The sequence below is a fragment of the Epinephelus fuscoguttatus genome, linkage group LG23 (assembly GCF_011397635.1).
Source record: "Epinephelus fuscoguttatus linkage group LG23, E.fuscoguttatus.final_Chr_v1".
NCBI classification, from domain to species: domain Eukaryota; kingdom Metazoa; phylum Chordata; class Actinopteri; order Perciformes; family Serranidae; genus Epinephelus; species Epinephelus fuscoguttatus.
In genome coordinates this window covers 27,638,054-27,664,621 of record NC_064774.1, presented here as the reverse complement: position 1 = coordinate 27,664,621, position 26,568 = coordinate 27,638,054, and the positions used below count along the sequence as shown (strand labels likewise).

General features: G+C 41.6%; 2 protein-coding genes across 4 annotated transcripts; one reads left to right on the top strand and one right to left on the bottom strand.

Annotated features, from left to right (window-relative positions):
• Positions 1 to 1,910: 1,910 nt before the first annotated feature.
• Positions 1,911 to 26,141, top strand: LOC125883923 (prostaglandin D2 receptor 2-like). 3 transcript variants are annotated; one of them, XM_049568563.1, is made up of 2 exons: positions 1,911 to 2,034; positions 24,930 to 26,141. In XM_049568563.1, the coding sequence occupies exon 2, from the start codon at positions 24,993 to 24,995 to the stop codon at positions 26,124 to 26,126; it is 1,134 nt and encodes a 377-aa protein (XP_049424520.1). In that variant the 5' UTR covers positions 1,911 to 2,034; positions 24,930 to 24,992; the 3' UTR covers positions 26,127 to 26,141. The 3 variants fall into 3 exon arrangements, with proteins under 3 accessions (XP_049424520.1, XP_049424521.1, XP_049424522.1); XM_049568564.1 differs by lacking the exon at positions 1,911 to 2,034 and adding an exon at positions 21,984 to 23,133; XM_049568565.1 differs by lacking the exon at positions 1,911 to 2,034 and adding an exon at positions 23,294 to 24,520.
• Positions 2,400 to 5,533, bottom strand: LOC125883924 (uncharacterized). The gene is made up of 5 exons (XM_049568566.1): positions 5,238 to 5,533; positions 4,427 to 5,128; positions 4,168 to 4,299; positions 4,045 to 4,088; positions 2,400 to 2,730 (listed from the first exon to the last, which is right to left on the bottom strand). The coding sequence occupies exons 1-5, from the start codon at positions 5,278 to 5,280 to the stop codon at positions 2,605 to 2,607; spliced, it is 1,047 nt and encodes a 348-aa protein (XP_049424523.1). The 5' UTR covers positions 5,281 to 5,533; the 3' UTR covers positions 2,400 to 2,604.
• Positions 26,142 to 26,568: the final 427 nt, after the last annotated feature.

Below are 26,568 nucleotides of genomic sequence, written 5' to 3'. Positions count from 1 at the left end.
TTAGTTTCACTTATGACTTACAGTGTAACTTGCTATGTCTTACAGTAAAACGTCTTACAGTCCAACTCCTGATGTCTTACCATGTAGGCCTACTTATTAAAACTTATAACTATAAAATCAGATATGATTTACAGTTTTAAAATACACGAAAATCATACTGCAATATGTAACCTGTTTAATCACACAATGACAACTTCAGAGTTATAAAATATCTTTATTCTTTACCACGCAGACACCTGGTACTTACATGCTAAGTGCCCAAGACTTCCCCTGTAAGTACCAGGGACCGGGCTGTATTGTAAAGTGCACACTGTTCACCCTTCCTTACCATGCAGGTACCTGGTACTTACACTCTAAGCACCCGAGACTGTTTATTTACCAGTATGCACTTTGCCTGGTACCAGGTACCTGCATGGTAAGGAAGGGTGAACAGTGTGCAATTTATAATACAGCCCGCTCCCTGATAAGTACAGTGTAGGTCTCTGGTAATTACAGGAAAGCACCTGAGACAGCAGAAGTCTCAGTATGCACTTTGCCTGGTACCAGGTACCTGCATGGTAAGGAAGGGTGAACAGTGTGCAATTTATAATACAGCCTGCTCCCTGATAAGTACAGTGTAGGTCTCTGGTAATTACAGGGAAAGTCCCTGGTAGGTACAGCAGAAGTCTCGGGTGCTTAGAGTGTAAGTACCAGGTACCTGCATGGTAAGGAAGGGTGAACAGTGTGCACTTTACAATACAGCCCGGTCCCTGGTACTTACAGGGGAAGTCTTGGGCACTTAGCATGTAAGTACCAGGTGTCTGCGTGGTAAAGAATAAAGATATTTTATAACTCTGAAGTTGTCATTGTGTGATTAAACAGGTTACATATTGATACATATATACATACATATATGATTTTCGTGTATTTTAAAACTGTAAATCATATCTGATTTTATAGTTATAAGTTTTAATAAGTAGGCCTACATGGTAAGACAAAAGGAGTTGGACTGTAAGACGTTTTACTGTAAGACATAGCGAGTTACACTGTAAGTCATAAGTGAAACTAAACCATATAGGCTCCCCCAAAATGTCATGGTAGATGTCAGAGAGTCACCCGGGAAGTCCCAGTAAGTGCAAGGTAAGACGCATGAAGTTCCATTATAAGACACTGGGAGTGACAGCATAAGACAGTAGCAGTTCCACTGTAAGACCCCGGCAGGTCTTAGAGGAGTTACGCCGTAAGACACGGGAAGTTACGCCGTAAGACACGGGGAGTTACGTCGTAAAACACGGGCTGTATTATAAAGTGCTACCAAAGACACTAACGTGTGCCTTTGGCGATGATATGACACGCCAAGGGGAGTGACAAAGTGTCAGTATTTGACAACCTGGAAGTAAGAACAGGCAGCTTCTCGTTCTTTATTTTAAGTTGCCTGACTTCCTTCCGTAATAATTACTATAGCCACTAGAGGTCACCACCTAAAAACAAAACTGAAATATGAATCATCATTTCTGCTTGCTTATGTGATCATATTTTGGAAGTGGACAGTATCTGAAAAGGGCCAGTTTGGTTATGTGAAAGGTGTTTCAAGTTCACTGTGGAGATATCCTACTGGAGGATTCCTCTTCTCATGATTCACCCCTGATATAATTTATTTTTTATTAATTTATAATTGCACATGATGTCCATGATACTGACAGTAATAGAAAATCTTTCATATTATTTGTAGCCATTATTGCCCACCTCTTTGCGATGGTATTTGTAGTAAAGTAAAATGTGGTCGTTTTTATGAGCGGATGAATGTTTCTGCATGATCAGTTCACTGTGACTTACTGCAGTCAACCAGGAAACTAATGAAGCATTAAGACGGGTTTCCTAGAAAAAAAAGATCTTCAAGTTAAATTTGAACATATGAGTTTTAGGGAAGTGAAATTGTGAAACTTAAACTGTTCCTGGTGACTGAAACAACATTCTGATTGACTGAATTACCAGTTTCACTCGGACCAGTTTCCACATGAGCTAAGAAATCAATCTGGACTGTTGGAGTTGTAGGTATGTATAAATTCTTTCACTTGTATATCTGTAATGTGCATTCCCTTTATTCAGACACACCATTGTTTTGCATCTAAGACATGATGCTTGTTTTGCAAAGTGCTGAGACCAGGTTCACTGGTGTGCAAGACACTGTGGCCTGGACGCTACTGTATGGGTCTTCCTGTGTTTAAGCTCTGCTAGGACTTGTGTTTCCACACATGGAAACTTCTACTCTGAAGTTCACACCACCTTCACCACAGCAGTGAAGGTAAACGGTGAGACTCGGCTATAGATTGAAAGGTGCAACCTGTACTGGCAAGAAGAAGATATAAATAGATCATAGGGGGTTTTCATGAGCCTGCTTCGTCTGTATCTGTGTCCAGTTTTATTCTGTATGTGCGGAGACGTGTGTGACTTCGGCAGAACACAGTATAAATGAAACACATTGGACAAAACTTATTTTATTTTCTTCCACCATTATTTTACATTGTATATTTAGTCACGTGAAGTGTTGTTGTTTTGCAAGTGGTTGACAGGACAGAGATGTCATTTGTTGAAGTGGTTGAATGTGAAAGCAAAGCCCCTACTTCACTCTTTCCTGCTCTTTACTCTAGAGTACACACAAACACTCTCCATGTTGTCCTCTTGACGATGTCGTTCACTGGCTCTGATCGCACTCAGAGCAGCATAATGAAGACCGTGTTCATCCTGGCTCTGGTGATGACAAAATAGCAATTGCAAATTACGTGAGAAATACAGTGCTGGAAGAAAAAAATCAAATAGTTGTTATTTAAAGGAGCAATGTGCAGGATGAAGGGGGATTTAGTGGCATCTAGCAGTGAGGACTGCAGATTGCAACAGGCTAAAACTTCTCTTTGTTAGGATTACTGTAGTGTTCACTGGTCAGGATGTTTGTCCCGGGAGCTGAATTATCCGCAGAGGTCTTTCACTATCCAAATCAAAAAGCCTAGGGGATTAAAAGCTTTAGAAACACAGAATAAAGCATTTTAAAGTCACAAATCAGAGTTTCTTCTTTGCTGTTTGGCTCCCACAGATGGGCTGCTAGCCCAGCGCCTGCTAATGTGTGCTCACCTTTTTTCTCTCTGATGACTTAAAATCCAAATGTTCAGGGCATTTTTATGGGGGGGCTGAATTATCCACAGAGGCTGCTTCCTCTTCCGAACAAACAGACCAGGGAATTAAAACCTTTAGAAACACTAAATAAAGTAGTTTCACATTAAAAATGTAGTGTTCCTCCTGTGCTGTTCAGCTCCCACAGATGGGCTGCTAGCCCAGCAACTGCTAATGTGTGCTCGCCCGTTTTTCTTGTATGACTTGAGATCCAAACGTTCAGGAAGTTTTTACAGGGAGCCGAATTATCCATAGCGATCTCATCCTCTTCAAAACAAACAGACCAAGTGATTTAAACTGGTGAAAACCCTAAATAAAGCTGTTTCACACAACAAATCAGTGTTTCTCCAATGCTGTTTTGCTGCTAGCCCAGAAACTGCTAATGTGTGCTATTGTCTCACACATTGTCTCTTATTACTTAGGCTGAAGCTTCTCAGGAGGTTTTAACCGATAGCAAAATTTTCCGCAGAGGTCTCTTTCTCTCAAGAACCAACAGACCCGGTGATTTAAACTGTTAAGAACACTGAATAAAGCAATTTAATCTGACAAATCAGTGTTTTTATGATGCTCTTTCTGTGAAGGGGCTGCTACCTACGGTGCCCGACACGAGAAATGCAAATGGTCCTATCTAAAGCCTGTTGGTTTGTCTGTTCTGGGCTACTATAGAAACATAATGGTGCAACATGGTAATCTGCTCTCTTTGCAGAAAACAGCTCATTCTAAGGCAATGAAAACAGGCCAGATCTTATTTTTAGGTGATTATACACTAAAGACAACATGCTAAATTATATGCCATTTCTGCCATTTTATCCCCCCAAATCCTACACACTGGACCTTTAAATCTTATGTCATGATTCTTTAAGTATTATTTGAGCTTTCATCAGTTATTTCACCTACCGTGGCTTCAGAAGCTGCAGAACATGCCACATGAGAAACAGTTCCTGAAAATCAAAGTACATGAATGATCAAGCTAGGTCAGTGTAGAACAAATGTTAAACACTTTTATTCTGAAAGTCCTACCTTTACAGACAGAGCATGACTTTTTTTGCAACTTGTACATGATGAAAGCCAAGGCAAGGAACACGACGATGGAAACTGCCAGCGCCACAATCAGGGAATACACAAGGAGAGGAGTGGCTTGGGTAGAACGTTCTAACATGCAGTGAAGAGAAAAAAATGTCCCTTTTATGTATGTATATTTCTGGACATACAATAAATCTCATTAATGTAATGGTTAATATCAAAAGTCAGGATGGAAAAATCAGCTTTTATCACCTACCTACAATCTTGACCTTCACTCCTCTTCCAAACATGATCTCCCCACACGAGGCCAGAGCACAGTAGTACATCCCTGCATCAGGGAAGCTCACAGACTTTAAAGAGAGATTTAAAGTGCAGTTCCTCATGTGAGAATCTTCATTGGGAATATTTTTACACTGTCCTGCACTGGGATACATGACTGCAGGCTGGTCTGCACCATGTCTGAACCAGTAGTAGCTCTGCTCTCCTGCACATGGTTCAAAGTATGCTGTGCAGCTCAAATTCACAGATTCTCCCGACAGAAGCGGCTGCAGTTCTGGCTGATGGACCTCAGCTTGAGTGTTGGATGACAATGTTGTGACGTGAAGGAAAACTCCTTGTCCGAATTCAATTGCGTTGAATTCTAAAATCCCACAGTAGTATGTTGCTGAATCCGACAGGTGGAGGTTTGTGATTATGAGATTATTGATGCCGTCTTGACCTGTTGCGTGGACTTGAAACCTTTCTTTATACGCCGGGGAGATGGAAGCTTCTGTGCTGTGCTTCATGCGAGTCGCTATGTTGAGAGGTTTGCCTCCTAAGCTTTGCTGGTACCAAGAAAGGAAAGTTACAGCTTCATCCTGACAAATGCAACCCAAAGTCACATTCTCCCCAACTTTAGCTGTTATGACCCCACTGAGCTGAATTATACTTGAGGTCTTGTCATCAGCTGGCACCTCATCTGCAAAGAAATCCATACAATTATAATATGAATAGTTAAATCTCATCCTTCCCATTCAAAATGATATTAATGCACATGAAAACAGTGAAAAGGGGCGTAAAATACTCACACATTTGACTCAGAAGCACCAGAAAAATACAAAGTGGCATCATCCCTGTAGCTCTGCAGTCTCTATCATGTGTGTCGACGGATGCATCCAACTCTTATAGGAGACGTAGGTTGCTTGTGATTGGCTAGACTGACTGTCTTCTACAAAAGATGATCAGGTGACCAGAGGTGTAATTGGGGTTGTTAGGGTCTTTTTGTTTACATCATCATTGTTGTACAGGGGAGAACAGTAGGTGTGACCACATGTTTGTGTATCATGAGAAGAACGAATGGAGGTGTAGAGCTTGGTGCATGTTAGTGTTGCGCAGTGCTTACAGGGGATTTGGAAACATCCTGTTTTCTTCAGGTTTTTATTATATTTGTTAGATTTAGACGTGCCTTTATGTTTATTTATAGGATTGCTTGTGTTAGAAAGTGTTTTTGGGGATGTGTGTGGGTTGAAAGAGAGTGTGTGGGAGGGATGTAGCCAAGAAAGAAAAACACAATCAAGTCAAGTCATTTAACCCATATACTTGTACTGTACTTTAAAGTTACTGTTGATAACTCACAGTTACAAGCTGGGGTTACAGGTTGGTCTTTTTAATGCCCCATCATGCCAGTGATGTCCCCCAGGTCAGATGTGGCATTTGGTCAAATGCTTCTCCTTAATGGGAAACCACATATGAAGACTGACAATAATGTTGCACAGAGCCATTGCTTTTGTTTTTCTTTTGGTGTTTCTGACTGCGAGATGTATTTAATTCAGTGTTGCATCACTGCCCTCTACTGTGTTTGGATTTTTTCCTTACATGTTTTTGAAAAGTTATGTTGCACATTAGCCTTGATGCTATGTGAGACATTGACACATGGACAAGAATAGCTGGGAATCCAATCGCTCGACCCGAGCCATAGCTGCCCCTTAGCCAGGGCTTGTGTAACAAATTGCTGAATAAAAACAATACTACAGCTATTGTGGCTATATATTTTCATTTTAAACATCCTCCATGGCAGTGTGTGACTGGCATCTGACTACCGTGGTGTGCTGCTGACTGAAGCATGGTATAACCCTATATAGCCTGTTATTGTTGCCTAACCCTAACCCTACTCTTTTCTAACACATACAAAGACGTACAAACGTAAAGTAGCCTTCACCAGTAGTGATTTAGGACATTTGTCCTTGTACCACATTTAGTATATGGGAGCAGCCATTGTGTGGCTGTCACTTAGGAGGTAGAGTGCATCATCCACTAATCGGAAGGTCTGCGGTTTGACCCCCCACTCCTCCAGTCCGCATGTCAGAGTATCCTCAGGCAAGATACTGAACCCTAAATTGCTCCCGATTGCTGTGCCATTGGTGTGTGAGTGTGTGTACATGTGCAACTGAGTGGCAGATGGCACCTGTATGGTAGCCTCAGCCACCTGTTTATGAGTATGTGCAAATGGGTGAATGTGATATAAAGACCTCTAGTTTCCCGGCGCAGCGCAGGGTGGCGAACCCCGCGCAGAGCTAGTTTTGAGCAGAGCTAGTTTCGAGCAGCGCAACCCGAGGCGCGCTCAGTTTGGTAGTTTGGCAGACCAAGGTGCGCTGAGATGGGTGTGGCGGCGCAGCAGGGGGAGGTGTCGACAGATCCAGCTTGGCACAGTGACAGTTTCGTGCCAAAAGGCTTCGCCGAAGGTGCGCTAAAAGCTCGCCAGCTGAAACCAGGTCTACTGTCAGCACAGGCGGAGCACAGCCGGTGTAAGCCGAAGTTTGGCTGACCGGCGGACAGTGCGCACACGTCACCAAAACCGCACAGGCAGGTTTCCAGAATATCAGGCACATTAACAATGCAATAAATAGCCACAAAAACCACTATTCAATGCAACTATCTGCAATCAGCACATAAATGTATCTCTATATCGACTGTCCCGTCACATCTGATGTCAGATCAAAGGAGGTTGGCACCGTTTGGCACGTTTGGCACGTGTAATGGAAACCCATGGAGGTCTGCTCGCAGTTCCATATATTCGGACACTGCGAGCTTGGACCTCCTGGACCAAAACATCAGTTTCCTCCTGGGAGAAGTTTGGCCGTCTGACACTGCTGCTCTCTTCTGCCATGGCGAATTGAGTAAACTCTCACTGCGCCTTCGCGCGGCGCATTTAAGGGCGAGGAGAGGGGCTCATTTGATTGGTGTGACGTGTGTAAAACCCACTCCACGCCTTCTCTCCTCCCTCTTTCCGACTTGCGCAGGTAGGAGGGACGGAGGTGGGAAAGAGGAGTAGCTGCGCCAGCGCACACGGTGTGCCAAACTTGCAAAATCCGCCTGGCCACACCCGGTTGGCAAAGCGCAGGTGCGCTGAGCCTCCGCCTCGCCCGGTCTGCGAAACTAGAGGCCGTAGTGTAAAAGTGCATTGAGTGGTCAGAAGACTAGAAAGGCGCCATACAAATACAAGTCCGTTTACCATTTGTGCTGTTAAGGTGATATTGCACTCAATAACTGGAGGCTTGCTAGCTAGATAGCCTAGTTTTAGTTCACACCATGGCTTTATGAAGAGAAATGCAGCATTGGAGGCGGGGCCCCATTCTTTCCTATGAAATTTGCCTCATCGATGCATGAAGCCAAAAACGTTTGACTTCCCAGGTATAAGATTACCTGGCTCTTTTGCACCATAGGGCCCAAAGAGCAAGCACACTATGGCAGCGGAGCGGCTAACTTCAAGGTTAGCTCCCCTCTAGCTTTAGTGGGGATGAAATGATTTAATGGTGCGGCTCTTCTAGACTTTGAAATGTTATCAAAGCAAATGGATCATATCCCTATTGTGAAACAAGTCATTATGTGGGGGTTGTGATGCCTATAAAATGTATCCACTGACCTCTTTCACATTGTAAGTTTATGGAAAAAAGTATTTTTGGGCACAATGGCATGTCGTGACAGACCCAGAACTGTAGTTACATGGTTTGGCCACTATGTTAAATTGGCTTCAAAGTCTGGTGCACTTCCAGGGTACCTGGGCAGGCCCATAGGAAAGCCACTCAGCCTTACAGCCAATTTTCCCTAGTGGCCAGTCAGGGTATTGCAGCAGAAATATCCCCTGTAGCCCAAAAAGACTTTTCCCCATAGGCCACCATTATTAAAGGGACACCTGTAAAAGTGTTGACAGGACACCTCAAACTGCAAAACAAGGATGATTAAGAATCTTTCTATTCTGAATTTTGAGCCGTGGCAGTTTTATAAATCTAAAACTTTCCAGGAGCCAAGAAGAGCGATTTCAAAATCCATGAGCTGAGAGGGAACTTGTGGGCGGAGCCAGTGGGAGAAACATTACTGCACAAATTCAGTAGGCTGCATACTGTGGAAGTAATCCTGGAAGCTAGAAGTTTTTTTGGGGCATATGTGCTAGGTGAGCAGCTTCACTGGGGTGAATAAGTGCCATCTTGGAGTCCAGTATCAATGTGTTAGTGGAAGATAGCGGAAGGAGGGCAATGTTTAGCCATCTCCGGTGAGTCAGACTAGTTCCCACTACACATAAACTTGAATGTTATTGCAACATCTGCTGAGTTACTGGCAGCTCCTGCAAATTTGTTGCTATGTTCTTACCACACTGAGAAAAGAATGGTGCAAGCTAGCATTGGCTGTCTTCTTTTTGTGGGTCATGATGCAGTTTTGACAAATAACCAGACTGTCAAAACTCAAAAATTTCACCTTCTATGGTGGCTTTAGCTAACAAAAAAATAACAAGTTTCTTGAGATGTAGCCAGTGAAGAGCTAACAGTGCCACTGTGACTAATATTTTCCAAGTGAGGTGGCTGATTTTACTAACATAACAGGAGATAAAGTGATAAATAAGACTCAGCCTGTTACAGATCACATTTAACCTATAACAATTCCCTAGCATATCACATTAGACTGACAAATGTATTGCTGCTGCCCAGACAGTTGATGGTTTAACCTGATTTCAGTATGGTAAAATCAACTGGCAATTCTCACAAAAAAAAGCTTTAAATATAATCCACCTTATTAAACATAAAGCTGTTTATTAGCATGTCTTATATATATATATAATACTGGTATTATTCTTTTAAAGAGTAACTGGCTGGAGAGGGTTGAAGATTTGCTTTGCTTAAAGGCCTCACAGTGGTTGATTGTAACATGTGGTTAATGTATTTCACTGTTTATGCGTGTATAATGAAGCAGGAGCTTGTGTTTCTGTCGGGGTGAGAAAAAATATGATTGTTGTATTTGCATCTGTTCCCACACTTTAAGCAAATTTAGTATTTTAGTCTCATTCCACTGGCTTCTGCCTTGCAGTTTTCACAGCACCGTCAACTCATGCAGTAGACTTTAACAAGCAAAAGCAGGCCGCTGCGTGCAACTCAAACTCTTTTGATGTTTGTGGTCTGCATGTACATGCTTTAACAGACCTGCGGTGAAAGCTCTACAGTTGTTGACTCAGTAGAGACGAGGCATTACTGACCAACACTCTTCTCACTTGCAGCCGTACTTCCTGAGTCGTACAAAGTGACAATGGGACAGCCTGATGTTTGTTGTTTCTCAAAGCTTAAATGGAAAATAGACCCTCCCATTCTTGTTTTAAGAGAAAGTGAGTCAGACCATGTAGCAAACACTGAAAAGAGGAAGCAGAGCCCCAAGCCTTTACTCAATGCTGAGTACCAGCAAAAAAGGAATTTTCTTATTGAGAAGAGTTGTTGCACGTGGTTGCTTGTCAAACTTTACTCTGTCAAAGTCATTTCAGTATCATTTGAAGCTAAGTGATCAATGCTGTCGTGTTTTTGTGCTGAGGACTTTTTTTGCTCAGGTCATCTGCTGACATTCAGCTCACTATAGAAAGTGCTCCTTCATTTTTTTAAGTCTGGCTAACCCAGAGGTTTTCTTTCTTTTTTGTATTTTTATTCAAAGTTTTTGCTCACATTTTGCCCTGTAGTTTGTATGCCCATTGTCTTGACCTGACAAAAGTAGCTTGTCTATTTTACTGCAGAATCTCTTTACAGCAGGGCCACAAGGAGCTGCTGCAAGCAGGGTTGCAGTATTGGCAAATATCCAGAAAGGTATGGAGCTGACGTGAGTTTAATCGGACAGTTTAGAACAGTAAGGTATAAAAATAAATTGTCATAATAAATTGATTGACTTTATTGCTTTTGTTCATGACTACACTGTTCTTCATCCAAACCACATGTAGTCTCAATCTCCTCTACCACAGAGCAGTACATGTCATTATATCAGTGCCACACGTAACACATTCAGCGCCCTGGGCAAGCTTCCCCTGGTGTCCCCAACCCCCCACTACCAAAAATAAATAAATGAAATAGGTAACACTTTTTGATAAGGTACACAAAAAACAAGTAGTTCCTTCAGTCATCATCAATTAGCTAATTATTAACTAATGATTAGTTACTGTATGACATTTGATTGGGAGTTACTCATGAACTGACCATTAACTAATGGTTTGTAACTCATTTGTTCCTCATTAGTTCCTTAGTAACTACTCTTTGTTGTACACCTTATTGTAAAGTGTTAGCATGAAATAAAACGAACAACTTAGCTGACGAACAATGTGATAACATTCATTTAATCTTACTCTAATGCTAGCCACTCCACCATACCCTTGAATGTTCTAGTACAGGGGTCTCAACATTTTTCAGGCAAACGTCCCTCAGCTGAAAGAAAGAAAGATGGAGCAGGGACTCCCTACTACATATTTTGTTTTAAACTGAGGTGCACTGATTATTTTTTGGCCTTCTCTCATTTTTACTTGCCTGTAGCTGCTAAGTCTAGCTAGCTCACATAATTGCATAAAGATTCATGGGTAACAGTTAGCGTATCATTAATTATGTGTACTGGCTTAGTAGCTCTGAGGACCCCCTGTTAAAGACCCAGGCTCTAGCGTGTTCTGACTGAGATATTCACTCACTGATGAACACGTTAAGGTGAACTGCATTGCCAGGACTGGCAATACGTTCTCACGCCGACCTCGTCACATATTGACGTCTGGTCATGGACTTTCCATGTCCACATACGATGTGCAAGTTACTCTGGATGCGTTGGTTGTTGATGTTCTGGGACACCATGTCAAGTTCTGCTTGTTACATGTATTGTCTTCTTTCAAAGGAAATTTAACATTTACATACAGTCTCTTTCAAAATAAATGCACTACGTCTGTACAACAACGCAAATTGACTTTTTTTTTTCTTTAACAAAACACAACAGGGTTTGGCTTTAGAATCTTATGGGAACACCACTCTCCTGGATGAAATTTGTTGTTTGTTGGATCCTTCCACCACCCATCCAACCCACCCCAGTTGGTCTTTCCCTGCCTTACTTTCGCCCTTGTCCCGCTGCGTTTCCCCCTGACGCTGCTGGGCGCTCTTAAACTATAATGGCAACCGGCCACGTATCATGCCGATGTTAAAGGATGCCTTTTTCATTGGTTTCTGACACAGCAAGTCACTGCTCAAGTGCCGGATTTCGACAACTTCGGAGTGAGACCAGGCTTGTACTGGAGGTGGTACTACTACAGACTGACTGTTATCATCTCAAGTCAAGTCTGTGGGTAATTTTTCACTTATGTTTAATGTGTTTTATTTTTATTTGTTTTATTTTATTTTATTTTTTAGCAGATGGGGGCTAGGGGTGTCCCCCCTATGAATGGTGTCCCCCCCGAGTGGTAGCCCCCATATAGGTAGTGGGGCTGCCTCTGTGGCCTATCAGGAGATTCACTATTGCATAAGTCATTTGTGGAGTGGAAGCTTTAATGAATAAAGATATAAAAAGGTCAGCTTCACACTTATCACTTCGACATCTGCTATCTCATTGCTATTTCTTCGAGCTGTTAAATGTGATACCCTCTCCTTATCAAACTTTATAACCACTAAAACCAGCTGTGTCTCTTCATACACAAATAGAGCATCTTGATAGTGGTTTTTGTGGACGTGATATCAACAGTAGGGGTAGATTGTCTGCATGGGGTTGTTTGTTTTCCGTAGTCAATGTGTTTGTCATAACTGGAAAATAGGTCAGAAACACTGTGAACTGGCTACCACAGCTTCACCTTGGGCAGCTGATATATTATTTCTTTTACTTTTTCATTGTGCTTTTGACAGTAAGAAGTAAATCAGGTCAGTAAGGGGCAAATATGCTTCCTCTATACTTCTGCACTGTTAAACACATAAATACCTTTATGTGGCTTATTTGCAGTTTATAGTTTACAACTTAAATGTTTTGGTCTTTACATCTGCCGAAAGATGAATATTAAAAACAGAAAGATGAAGGCGAAGCTTTAGCCAGAATAAAAAAAACGTGGTTGCAGACAAGAGACAGTAAAGCCCAGCCCCCGTTATAACCCTGTCATAATGCTCCTCCTCTTTCCTCTATACCTTATGGCTGCATCAGCGCCCTTTTATCAGTGCTTTTTATGTTTATGTTATGTGGGACTACATGTATCAGCTTGTAATTTATTGACACGTAAAAATATATGCAAAAGATTGAGGGGTGAAAAAGCAGAGGCGTCGTTGTGAGGCAAGTGGAACAAACAAACAAACAAACAGCATCACATATAAAACCACATAGACATCCTGTGAGGAGGGGAGGTGGGGGGAGAGGAGGGCGACAAAACCACTTGGGTAGAACTCGATGTGAGTGAGCTTGACCAGAGCGGGAACTCAGAGGCGAGAAGTTTTTTTTTTCTTTTCTTCTCTTATTAGTCAGATGGCTGCAGGACTTAAAAACACATCACTTTCTTTATGAGTGTTTGAGAGAAACAACTCCGAAGTTGAGCCAAACACAGAACCTTAATGACGTAGTCCTGGACTTCAACACTTTTTTTTTTTTTTTTTGGTTCGTTTTTTGAAGAGGGATGGTTAAAAAACACATTTGAGACCGTGACCATGATAAATATATATATATAGAAAATAATGAATGATAGTTAAGATGCATTAAAAGCCGATCTGCTCACTGAGAAAATTTGGCAGCTGAAATTTCATAACTTCAAAATACATGTGCATTCTGCTGGAAACCATAAAACTGAGCACCGCCACTAACCTCATGACATGAAATGTTGATGTCATGGTACTGATGGTGCTCTCAAAAAAAGGGTAGAGATATGTACGTCAGTCGACCACAACAGTCTCTCCAAACACATCACTTTGTGGGTGGACCAAAGTAGACACACCCGGCAAGTGTATTTGAAATGTTCAGAAGCACTTTCTCTGCGGTGTGTTCACTTTAAATAACTTATCTTTACACTTCACATGTAACTGTTGTGGGATCAGTTAAGTAAGATGTGTTGACTATTTTAAAAAGGTAAAAAAAGGGATCAGCATCATGATGTAACAGTTGTGTGATATCTACTGTAGGTGAACTGCTGCTCCCTACTGACCAAGAGCTCAACTGCACACAACAAACTGAACAGAAGCAAGGTCTCATAGTACATTTAAAGAGGCACCCCAGCAAGTTTACACATAATTCCAGTTAAATCATCAAGAAGAGAACTACTGAGTCTGTGAAAAGAGTTGGATAGAGCCTTTTGTGACTCTGGAGCTCTCCAAAGTCTGGTAATGTCTGCGGAGTTGCATTATCTGAGATATAAGATCTAGTGTTTTTAGAGCTTAACCCACACTGGGGACTGAAAGTTGCTGCATCATGGCCTTTTCTCTTTCAGTTCTGATCAGTATTAGATCGGAAATGTAAAACTATGGCAGAAGAGACCTGAAACTGTCATATTTTGAGAGAAATTATCGTACAAGTCATACCCATCAGAGCAAACAGGTGTAAAAGGGTATAAAACATCCTTCTGAATGACTTTTTGACTCTATCTCAGAATTTAGAAAATTAGGTGTTTGGAGGACCCCTCAACCCCCTTTTCATCATATATCCCCCAAATATTAAAAAGAATCTTACACGCTTGAGCCTCATCATAGCGCACACCAAGCATGATTGTCTGGAAAGAGATTGTGAGAAGAGATGTTTAAACACAGATCTAGGATCCACATTCTACTGTCCTGATCATGTCAGGAAATTAATTAAAATGCGACATCATGTCAGGAAATTAATTAAACAGAACCATGCTAGACCGCATCCCAGGACAATTATGAACCACTTCCTCAAATGTTGGTCTTACAGAAACTATATTCATTCATTCATTCATCTTCTAACCGCTTCATCCTCTTGAGGGTCGCGGGGGGGCTGGAGCCTATCCCAGCTGACATCGGGCGAGAGGCAGGGTACACCCTGGACAGGTCGCCAGACTACCGCAGGGCTGACACATAGAGACAGACAACCATTCACGCTCACATTCACACCTATGGACAATTTAGAGTTATCAATTAACCTAGTCCCCAATCTGCATGTCTTTGGACTGTGGGAGGAAGCCGGAGTGCCCGGAGAGAACCCACGCTGACACGGGGAGAACATGCAAACTCCGCACAGAAGGGCTCCCACGCCCGGGATCGAACCGGCAACCCTCTTGCTGTGAGGCGAGAGTGCTAACCACCACACCACCGTGCCGCCCAGAAACTATATTAAGATCACTATTTTCAACAGATACTTTAAACACAACACCCAGTGCTCGCCACACAGTAAAACATTCTGGAGATAACGTTAAAATACAAATACACCTCTGTGCTGAGTGTACCACCACACATGGAGGCCACAGCAGAAAAGCATTGCATTTATTAGATACAAATGATCAGAAATTGCTAGTCTTACAAACCAGCATGATAATTTACTACTAGCCCATTATTTAACTCAGAAACCTATATATACAGGAAAGCATAAAAATATACAGAAATAAACAATGTCGTCAGAAATTACAATATTAGAGCTTCACTTAAATGTCTTATAGGAAGCTTTCTGGAGAACTCGTGTCTGTTTCTGGGGAGCCGAGCTCCCCATAGCTCCATCATATTTAAAACCCTGATGTGGAGTTCCTCAAGGCCTAAATCTCGGGCCTCCTCTGATTAACATCTAAGTGCTACAACTAGCTCTAACTGCAGAAAACAGCAAAAAAATATATTGTTTCAAGCAGCAATTCCAGGGTTCAGCAGCCAGCATGGACTTTTAAAACTGTAAATCTGGGTAAGATCAAGACCATTGCCAGTTTAAGACACTGGCATGAAAGATAAACAGGTTTTATGCTCAGTTATTGACATCCAAATCCCTTCTGGGCCACACTTTTCTTTGGCCTATTGGTCAACTGCAGAAACATTTTCAGGACATGCTTTAATGGCTTAGTTGAAAAAGGCCACCAACTTTGATGATGTTTGAACAACCCCTCATTGACTGATGGCCAAATTTTGTGAAAGACTATTACACTGGTTTGGAAGAGAGAAAAAAATGAAGTCAAAGCAGAATCAAAAGGGTTAAAACCCATCAGGCTTGAACCCTAAATACAGATTATTATTACACAGTAACTATATGGATGTCATGTACATTCACTTTACAATAGTACTAAGTGGCTATTGTTCCATAAGTGTCATTTTAAACTGTCTGATGTCTCTGTCATGTGTCTTAATGCCTTGGATTACCATGTTGTTGAACTGTGTACGGCACAGACAGCCCTAAGAAAAGAAAAAATCCACAAGGCAATAGTAGAAATCTCATTCTGTAAAAATGCTACAGTGTTGTTGACACCCCTTGTCAGACAAATTAGTGTAATTTTCAAAGGGAAATAGTCATGTGAAGCATCATTTGCGTGTACAAAAGTACACAGAGTAATAGTGCGTGCAAGCCCGGTACACTTTATACATCTGAAAACACGTCTAAACCACAGAAGGTCAAATAACGTTCAGCCAAAACCAGCTAAGGACGTTTTGGAAAGATTTGGGGTTACGTAGGGTCAATGGGTCAGTTATAATAAGTGCTGTAAAATCTTCTCACTACCTTTTGTACCAATAAATACAAGTCCAAAGTAGTCCCTTTTTTTGGATTGATTATTTCAAAGGACACACAGATCTTGTGACTACAACAAATGATATATACAACAAATAACAAATGATGTCATTATTTGACACAGTTAGAAATATTTCATAATATTACCATTATGCATTCATGATGCCTGACAATGACTTCAGTGAAAGTTATGTAGTTGTATTACAAAATGCTCTATCAATATGGACTGGAACACTACTTTGTTGTCTGCGTGTTGGACCTTTAAATTTGGTAATGTTTGTCATGTCACCATGTAAAGAGTGTGTAAAGACACACTCTCTTTCTCTCACACACACAGCCAAATACACACAGCAGTGACTCAAACAGTAGAAGGAAGTGCCTGTCACTTCATCTTTTGCTTAATCCCCATATAAGTATTACTAAAATGTAAGTCTGTGTCATGTGTTCAGAAATCTTAGATGACAAAAGTTTTGGTGACATCATTTATATTATCCCAACACAAAATAAGAGAGAGAAAGTGATGTAACATTAAAAAGCACATTGGGCAGCTTTGATGGATTCTCACAACAGGAAGCTGCCAGAAAAGGTTTGAGAATACCACAGTGTCAACACCACAATGGTCCAGCAGGTGTCAGCGTAAACCTACAAGACAACTCAGTTAAACTTGAAAGTTGTATTTGCTCTGACGACACACCTCAGGCATTCACATCCTCACAGTGGGTACACAGGCAAACATTAATGTCTCCCAGCATTTACACAAACAGTGTAAATGTTTGGTACTGATGTAAAAGATGGATTGACGCATCATTTTCCACCTTATGACACCTTCACTTGCCTGTCTTTCCACTTCTCTTCTTGTTGTGTTGCCAGCTCCTATAACATGAATATTGAGAGTTGAAGGCAGAAAAATGAGGCCACAGTAGATATGGTCAAGGTGAATTATGGAATTATCCATGAGAGTGATAGCATGTTTCATCAGTAATATTTTATCACGACCATTCTGAGCCTACAGACTGTGTTTTCCTTGACAATCACAGTTTTATAGTGCCTTGCTGCATTAAGAATTTCCTCATGTGGGACCATCAGGGGGCGTCAAAGGGTAAAGATGACCCCAGCCAAAGGCCAATGGGGAGGGAGGGGCTATGAAAAGGTATGTCTTGAAAAGGTCTGTCTTGAAAAGGTCTAAAAGAAGAAGAGAGGCAAGTAATGACAGGAGCAGCAGGTAGGGCAGGCAGCGCTGAAGGTGAGAAGTGAGGCAGACTCGTTTTTAGCAAATAAAACCTGCTGTATCAGGCTCAGACAGAGGTATTGTATTAAACTAGAGGACATAAGAACTCCAATGGTACTAAACATGTTGTGTCAGAAAGGGGGCCAAATAACTCTCCAAAGTTACGCTAAATTTTGGCGAGGGAAAAAGGAACATGGACATCTTTGAAAATTAGTTCTGCACACTGGGGTCCCTATACAATTACAGAAATTAGGTATGATTGGAAAACTGAGAGTTGACGGCCATATACACTTTAAACTGTTTCAGTTCGCATTGCAAAAAGGGCACCACTAGGGGTCTATTTGTGTACATGCCTGCTTCACCTGACTGTTTTCACTTATTTGAACAAAACCGTAATTTGCCTGAGGGGGGCGCCAACTACACTGCAGCCTTTTCACAGAATGAGATGTTTACTATTCCCTTGTGTCTTTTTTCTTTTCTGAGGCAAGACAGGGCAAGTTTATTTGTTCAGCACATTTCAAAAACAAGGCAATCCAAGACATGAGACAAAAAAATGTCACTAAAGCTGGGGTAGGCAGAAATCTGGAAAAGAAATAATAAGGCAGAATTTGAAAATACAGCTTCTCCTGTAGCTCGCTCCTCTCTGTTCTAGGCCCCTCTGCATTTGCTTCATACAGTAACCCAGTGTTTCTCATACATCGATTTATTAAATCTTATGTTATATAATGGATGGTTAGTTCGCGGACCCCTCTCATCTTTTTGATTCCCTCCTGCCGTGGTAAGGCCCAGCCCTGTCCTCAGTCCCTTAAATTCCCCTGCCTAGTGCTAGTTCTATTAGTTTATTATCGAAGATCAGTTCATCATTAAATCCTGGCCATTAAATAAGTTCCTTCTTATTATGGTAACACATCTCTGACCCTGTGGATTAATTTGAACCTGTGTGACCTCATTAGCTCAAAGCATTCTCAATAATTATCTTGGGTGAAATTCCCAAAGTGGCGTTGGCCACTCAGCCCCCTCTTGCCCCGGCCTCTCTCTCTCTCTCTCTCTCTCTGTTTTAATCAGACCCCAAATGAGACAAAAATTTACTAGCTAGCCACTCCGTGGTCTCGGAAGGAGAGCGGGCCGCAGCTTGGGAGACAGAGCTTTTGTTGGCAGCTGTAGCAGCTTGAAAATGGCTGGATTTGAGCTGGTGGCTGGGGGTCCGTCTCCAGACCCCTGATCTGCTGCCCACTCTCCTTTAGGCATGATGGTCTGTAGTGTTGGGGCTGAGGCTCTCTGATTTGAGGTTCTAGCTAACGTTAGCTACATAAATATGGAGTTGAAACTGCAGCTTTAAGTCTTTAAGCTTTAAGTCTCCGGTTCGCATAGCTAAGCTATTTGCAACATTTTCTCTCGCCGATATTAACATGTTTTTAGTTCATGTATTGTCAGACTCTCTTTCTACTGTCATTTTTTGGGGGTTGGGTAAGAACTTTCTCTGCAGGATTTTCTGCCATTGAATCATGTTTTCATTGAAGGGGGCGTGCATGTTCATCTGCATCTGTAGAACAGCCAGTAGAAAGCCCTCTCTCTGAAATGACCTGAGTGATTGGCTATAGTCTCCTGTCACTGACTAGATTTTCTAAAGCCTGGAAACTGAGCCAAGAGGAGGTTCAGAAATGTAGTTCTCTCTCAGTCCACTTGATTTACAATGTGCTCAAACTGTATAATGGGATTTTTGCCCAATTACACCAAAATTAAACAACCCAGCTTTAAGAAAGCACACAAAAGAAACACAAAGCAATGTAACAATACATATGAAAAGGATTTAAAAAGTGTGCAATAAAGAGGTTATAGAAATGAACTAGATACAATAAAACAGATTAAACAGGAACACAGTCACAGAGCAGTGCAGCTGCAAACAGATTTTTTTTTTTATCCCTGATTTAAAAAGAGTTGGAGAAGATCTGAAGTCTTCTGGGATTTTGTTGCATAAAAACTAAACGCTGCTTCACTTTTAGCTTTGATGGACAGTAAGCAGACCTGTCCCAGAGCAAGGCAGAGCAGAAATGTATTTTGGCCCTAAACCACTCAATGCTTAAAAACAAAACAAAAAAGACGACAGAATCACCCATTTAGCATCACTATGGACGAAAGTGGGTTAGTCGTAGGTGTGTTGTGACATACTGACAGTTGCAAGTCTAATTTCCAGTGAGGTTTATACGTCGGCGTTGAATCAACATCGTACCTATAGTGTAGGCTCTGTGTAGACACATACCCCACACCGTAGCCTCTCCAGAGATGTAACTACATATTGCAGCGACGCAACAAAAAACAAAACTTCAAACCATTCACCTCAGTGAAAACAAGGCTTTTATTTACTTTTATTCTTCAGATAAGAAACAATGAATTCTGAAGACAATAAAACCCCCACACAATGGCACCTTAAGTCTTGTGTGTGATTTATCCTGGCTTCATAGAGGAATACTCTGCTAACCACTAGGCTAATTTATACAATGTAAAATGCCATGGGCTTGTGCTAATAACATTAGCATGTTGTTTTTGTGGGGAGTACACATCTAGCAAAAGGCAAGTGTTTTGACTGTGACTCTTGCGAGTTAGGAAGCCAATTTGTTTACTTGTGTTTGAAGCTGTTGCTACTAAGCCATGTTTAATGTGTGTCTTATGTGTGTTTTGAGTTACTCAGACTCTACAGCACCTCACAGGAACTGCATAGGCGTAACTGCAGAGTGTTGTTGTCACACTGCCACACAAGAATAAATGCTCACAAGGGTGTAGGCTATGGGGGGCTATTATAGGACAGAGGTTTGGTAAATTTTGCATGGGAATACGTGTTTGTCATGTCACTCTGTTTACAGACATGCTCTCTTTTTCTCCCTCTCTCACACACACACACACACACACCCAAATGCACACAGCAGTAAGCCAAAAAGCAGAAGGAAGTGCTTGTCACTTCATCTATTGCTTATTCACCATATGAACATTGTCTGGGAGGACATATCATGTATTTAAAAATCTTAGATGACAAAAGACAGTGATGTAGCATTAAAATGTGCAGCTTTGAATGCTTCTCTCAACAGGAAACTGCCAAAAATCAATTTTAATACCAAAAGTGACAGCACCACAGTGGCCCAGCAGGTGTCAGCGTAAACCTACAACACAAACACAATTAAACCTAAAGGATGTATTTGATTTGAGGACACATCTCACATGCTCACAGCGATAAGGCAAACATTAACCCATATCTCTCAGCATTTACACAAGCAGTGATGTTTGGCACTGATGTAAAAGAGGGATTGGCTCATGTTTTCACATGTTTGGTAATTTCTGCTTTGCCTGCTTTCTCTCTCTCTCTGAAGTCTTCTGCATAATGACACTCACGTGTAAGCACACTGTGTTATAAAAAAAAAAATATATATATATATATATATATATATATATATTATTTTTACTTGCATTTAATTATGACTTGCAAATTAAAATCCATGCATCATCTTTAATCTGCATATCACTCCAAGAGATCAAATAATGCAGTTAAAGTCACCACATATTGCTCATTAATGGGGCTTTATGTGCACTAATACAAGATGGAAGGTTCCTGAAATCATTTCGCTAATGCTGCACTGAAGGAAGTTTGAATGTAAAACTTAATCTGCTGCTTATTAGTTCATCGCCATAAGCAGCAAACTGTCCCTCAATGTGGGCAGGGTCTCTGATGTGCCGACAACGATCAGCAACACCTTCTTACAACTTGCTGAAAAAAAAGTAGTTAACCTCCTTACAACAGGAAATACTGCTTTGACTAAAGTAGCTGTGACAGAATTATATTCATCACAGTGTAATGACACGTCATTTATAGATGATAGATGATACACTGCTTTCCCATTGCTAGCAGACCAGAGCCATGCACATGACTTGGCAGTAGACGACTTTATCTGCATTGTTTCTTTTCTCTGGTGTGTCACATTCGACATCACAGACAGGCCCGAAAACAGATAAGTAAACAGTAGAAAGCAACATGAAGGCCAGTATTACAGAGGTTACATCTTTTTAATATCTGTTTCTTATTCAGTCTCTCAAACTACGTGCTGAATAAATTTGAAACACTATGAGTTCTGCTTGCACAAAGATGGACAGTATTTTGCAGTGGTCTGTCATTGCATCGCATTTTTATCACTACAGCTTCAAGCAAATAGGAGCTGGAGCCTATAAATATCAGTGACTACTGCAGAATCAACCAGGTCTCACTCCAAAGTTGACGAAATCCAGCACTTGGAACAGTGACTTCTGGCATCGGACACCCGTGAAAAAAGGCAGCCTTTACATTGGCATAATACGTGGCCATTCGCTGTTAGTGTAACAGCAGCCAGCGGCATCAGGGAAAAATGTGGTGGGATAGGAATGAAAGTTGGTGGATGGGTCCAACAAACACTGACTTTCACCCAGGAGAGCTGTGTTCGCATCCCGTAAGATTATCAAACCAAACCTTGTTCTTTTTTCCTAAACCCAACTACATGTTTTTGTTGCCTAAACCTAACCACATGGGTTAGTTGTTGAAGGGAAAAAAAAGTAAATTCTCACTGTCGTTCCGACGTAGCACGTTTATTTTGAAAGACACTGAATGTAAACAGTAAACTTCACATGGTGTCCCAAAACATCAAGGAAAGTCAATGACCAAATGTCAATATGCGATGAGGTCGGAGTGAGAATGTGTTGGCAGAGTCATTTTACCCTGGAGTGAATGCTGATTGTAACCTTTCCCATTAAATACAAAAGCCAGACATTTGTGGGTTCCTTGTGAAGTGGAAGAGGAGCATTGTAAATCAATGTGGCATGGTTTGACACGGCACGGCCAAAACTGCCGGTGGAAAAGCTCTATACTGTATGTGCCCTTAAGAGATCTCATTCAAAAGCACATGCCCCATGCACAGCGCTGTCAGTCCTTTTATCTTAGCGCAGGTGATTACAGGAAACATCAGATTGTAACATTTCAAATGAAGATTTGAAGAAGAAACCCAGCCCTCTTGTGTGCGGTGCATCTATTTATTTGCTCTTCAATGATCTTGCTTCTATTATCATTTGTTTTTATATACAAACCATGATGCTGCCATTTTTTGAAGACGTATTGTATGAGAAAGACCATTTTAATTGTGTTTTACTCAGCCTATGGGCAATGACTTCCAAAACTTGAATATCTGACTGATTTGGTGATCTAGGAAGTAAAGCTGGCACCTCACAATGAATAGTATTTTCCAGTGCTTGATAGTATGTGAATTTCTCTGTCTTTATGCTGCATGATCATAACTGTCTGATGTTTTCCTGTTAATTGAGCATATCCAGGTCACTGCACTCTGTTCATATTGGTCATGTTTATACACTTTTATGATGCCAAAAAGCAACATGTTGTGCAAAACAAAAACTGTAAGAGAATATAAAAAATACCTTTTTAGATCAACAGACCGAAAATGAAATGATTATGAAATGGTAACCTACAAATATCTTTGCATATTGAGATAATGTGATCAACTCAAATCATAGCACATAAAACTCTTTGAATTACAACTCTCATTTTCTCACTCAGTTTCTTTTTAGAAAGCTGACAGACTTCAAACGCCTGACCCTTAGAGGTCTGGTCAAGTTACTTTGGTGTCACACTTAGCTCTACTTCATCTTCTAAGTTTGTTCCTTTGAGGTTTGTGACTTCCTATTATCTAGGACTTGTACGCCCATGAGGCTAGTGCTGGGTACCGTGTCTAACAGTAACAGAAATCTCATCAGACCTGCCAGAGACTGAGAAACAGGTAGGTGATTCATTGCAAAGGGAAGGTTTGTGTGTTTAGCATGTTTAGGGTAAGAAAGAGGAGATTGTTTTCACAAGTTCCACTTTTAAAGTCAGTATCTCGCAATGACACAGATATATCTACTCATTTTTTTTCTCACCAAATTTTAAATCAAGTGAATGTGCAGTGGAAATGTCATTTGATTATTTGCTAAGATAAAGGATGATTTTAACACTTAGCACCAGGATTATCTTTGCAAAGTTTGTTTCTTTGCTTATGCAGAGTTGACATCAGCAGCAAAGTAGTTACCAGAAATAACCGAGCAATGGGTGTAGTCAGTGATACACAAGTGATACGTTTTCACCGTTGAAGTTTTTCATTTCAAATCCTAACACTGAAGTCCTGTGGTTTTTGCTCTAATCTTTGTGTTAGTGCATTTAGTTGTTGTTGCAAAGGTATTTCCAATTTAAGCACGTACATCTGCGTTTAACAAGATGAGCCACATGCATTGTGCTTGGTGCATAACTTCCCAAAAAAATGTATTACTCAGATATGATGTAAGCCTTTGAGTTTGTTACAATATGTTAAACTTATTCATATGCAGTCATAGTGTATTCATGTTGTGTTACATGATCATATGAAACGGGCTGACAGTAACACAAGTGGCATAGAACAGAATTATAGAGAGGATGTGGGGAAATGTGAAAGATAAGACTGCAGAAAAACACAGCGGCACCACAAGTCTGCAAACAGAGTGATAGATTCCTCTTTCAGAGGTAAAAATGCAGTGAGAAAAGCAGTTCTTTGACTTAAGGTTCACACATAAGAAGTAACGTGAAGTTTTACAATAAAAGTCTGCAAAGACAAATGGCTCCTGGTCAGTGAGGTTTTTATACACTAGTTCAATACAGGAGAGGTAAACTCATGGTGGGACTTGTGGCTCTTCATCTCATCATCGTACTGCTGGTTGACCACATAGGAAAGATAATGGTGTCAAAGCAGTTACTACTAACTGTTAACTAACTGGCCTAAATGCTTTATTTTTATTCTTTGCAATAAACAGGAGGGGATGGTGGGTGGTATAACATTTAGGCCAGTAGTTCCCAACTGGTGGGTTGCAGGATCATTCCGAATGGACAGCAAGTGACTTGCGAACATGTGAAGTTTGTAAAAATCACACTTTATTTTGAAGTACATTGAATTTCCAGCACAGAGCTTTTATTTTGAAGTGCTGTTTCCTGCTGTAGAGTGAGTGACTAACGGACAGCTACTTAACAAAGACAGCAAACCAGCTTGATGGCATGGCCAAATGACTAAAGAGAAATCTGGACCCCGTGGCTGGACCAGTTGGGAACCACAAAACAGCACATGTGCAATAAGGAACAGTGGTGTAGTGGTGGTTCATAAGGTGGGTGCACAATTGTGGAGGTGATCCAGGAGGAAGTGGGTATATATTCTATACATTCCTGTGGCTTTTTGGCTGAAAAGTGGGTAAACTGTAAACAGCCAGAAAAAGAGGTGGGTATGCCCTGTATACATGTGTTTCCCCTTCACTACACCACTCATCAGGATAGCCACAAACTGTGAATTTTTCATGCTATAAAATAACTGAAACTGTTTTTTACGATGGATTTAAACGCCTTATTTGTTATTTTAGAATCATCTCAATAGCCACATAGAGAAAAGCGCTAAACTTACCTCTAAGCCCTGACACTATCATCATCTGTGTACATTACAAGAGCAAGTATTTTAGAAGACTTTCTGTCCCTAAGCTTTGTAACTTGCCTGTTTTTAACAAGTTCCAATCTCTGTTGTAGATCCCAGCACTGTGAAGCCAAGGGCTGAGTTAAAGGACGACATCAAGACATCTTCCCTCCAAGATGCTGTACTGTCCTGTGAGCCAGAAAGCAAACACCAGCACATTTCTCCCATCAAACCAAACAGCCAAGGTGACTTCCTTGAACCTGTTCACCATTTCCCTCCATGGCATTTTCTCTTCCATTGGTATATTCGAAAACCTCCTCATCCTGGGAGTAGTGGGCTTCCATGTCCGTCGCTCTGTCATCAGCATCTGGATCCTGAACCTCGCCGCCTCTGACCTGCTGGCCACCTCTTCCCTGCCCTTCTTCACCCTCTACATGGCCCGCGGCAACACCTGGACCTTGGGCCCGACCTTCTGCCGCATCCATTCTTCCATCTTCTTTCTCAACATGTTTGTCAGTGCCTTCCTGCTGGCGGCCATTTCTATGGACCGCTGTCTGATGGTGCTGAGACCCGTCTGGGCGCAGAACTACAGGAACATCCAACTAGTGGGGAAGATTTGTGGGGTGCTTTGGGCCTTAGCTGTGCTGTTCACCATCCCCTTCTACATCTTCCGTGATACCATTCCTATTCCTGGTGGCAAGATCCTGTGTTACTACAATTATGCTCGCCTCCTCCCTGCTGAACCCTTTGACCTACAAGCTTTGTGTAAGCGGCGTAAGGAGGCCTTGGCCCTCCTGAGACTCTTCCTCGCCTTCCTGATCCCTCTACTGATCATCATCCTGAGCTATGCTGCCGTGAATATCAGCTTGGCGCGCAGAGGCTGTCGACGCTCTTTCCGTTTTGTTCGGCTCGTAGTGGCTGTGGTGGTGACTTTTATTCTCTGCTGGGCTCCGTACCACTTCTTCATAGTCTTGGAGGTGATGGCCCCCAATGGGCATTCTGCACAGCTATTTGCAAGCCGTGCGCTCCCAATCGCAGCAACCATCGGCTTCCTGAACAGTGTCCTTAACCCCATTCTGTATGTGTTCAGCTGCCCTGATCTGTGCAGGAAGATCAGACACTCTCTGGGTGCGGTGATGGAGAGCGTTCTGGCTGAGGATCTGGCAGAGCTGTCCCGGCGCCGCAGCACCGCTCGCACCTCTCTCAGTAACACCACCGAGGTTATGTTAAAGAAGAATGCTATTACCACCTATACAAAAGCAGATGAACGAGACCAGACTGAAGATCTTGTTAACTCTGATCAGAGCTGAACGATAATATTGCATTAATGCTCTAACAGTGCCCAGGCTATTATTTGCTTCTTTAAAACATATCTATATACGACATAGGCCTTTATTGTAACAGTTATAGCTTAGCATATTTCAGTTAGAAGTTAGTGTTCTGATCTGCTCCAGTTTGAATTTGCTGTTGATAGCAATTGATGTTAATTCCAAAGCAAAACGTATACCATGTTTACCTGCCGTCTCTGTAAATACTTCCACTACAACTACAGATAAGACATACTCAGCTATCTACTGCTAAGAAATATAGTTTTCATCCACCTCTTATCACTTTCTAATTCCCTTTGCTTCCATGATGGGTTTGTTTGAGTTGATACTGTCAGTGAAACGCAATTCTTCCTGCACTGATGTTTCAAAGTAAAACCCATCCAGCAGCTCTGAAAGTGTTCGGTGCTTCATTCCAACGGGGTTG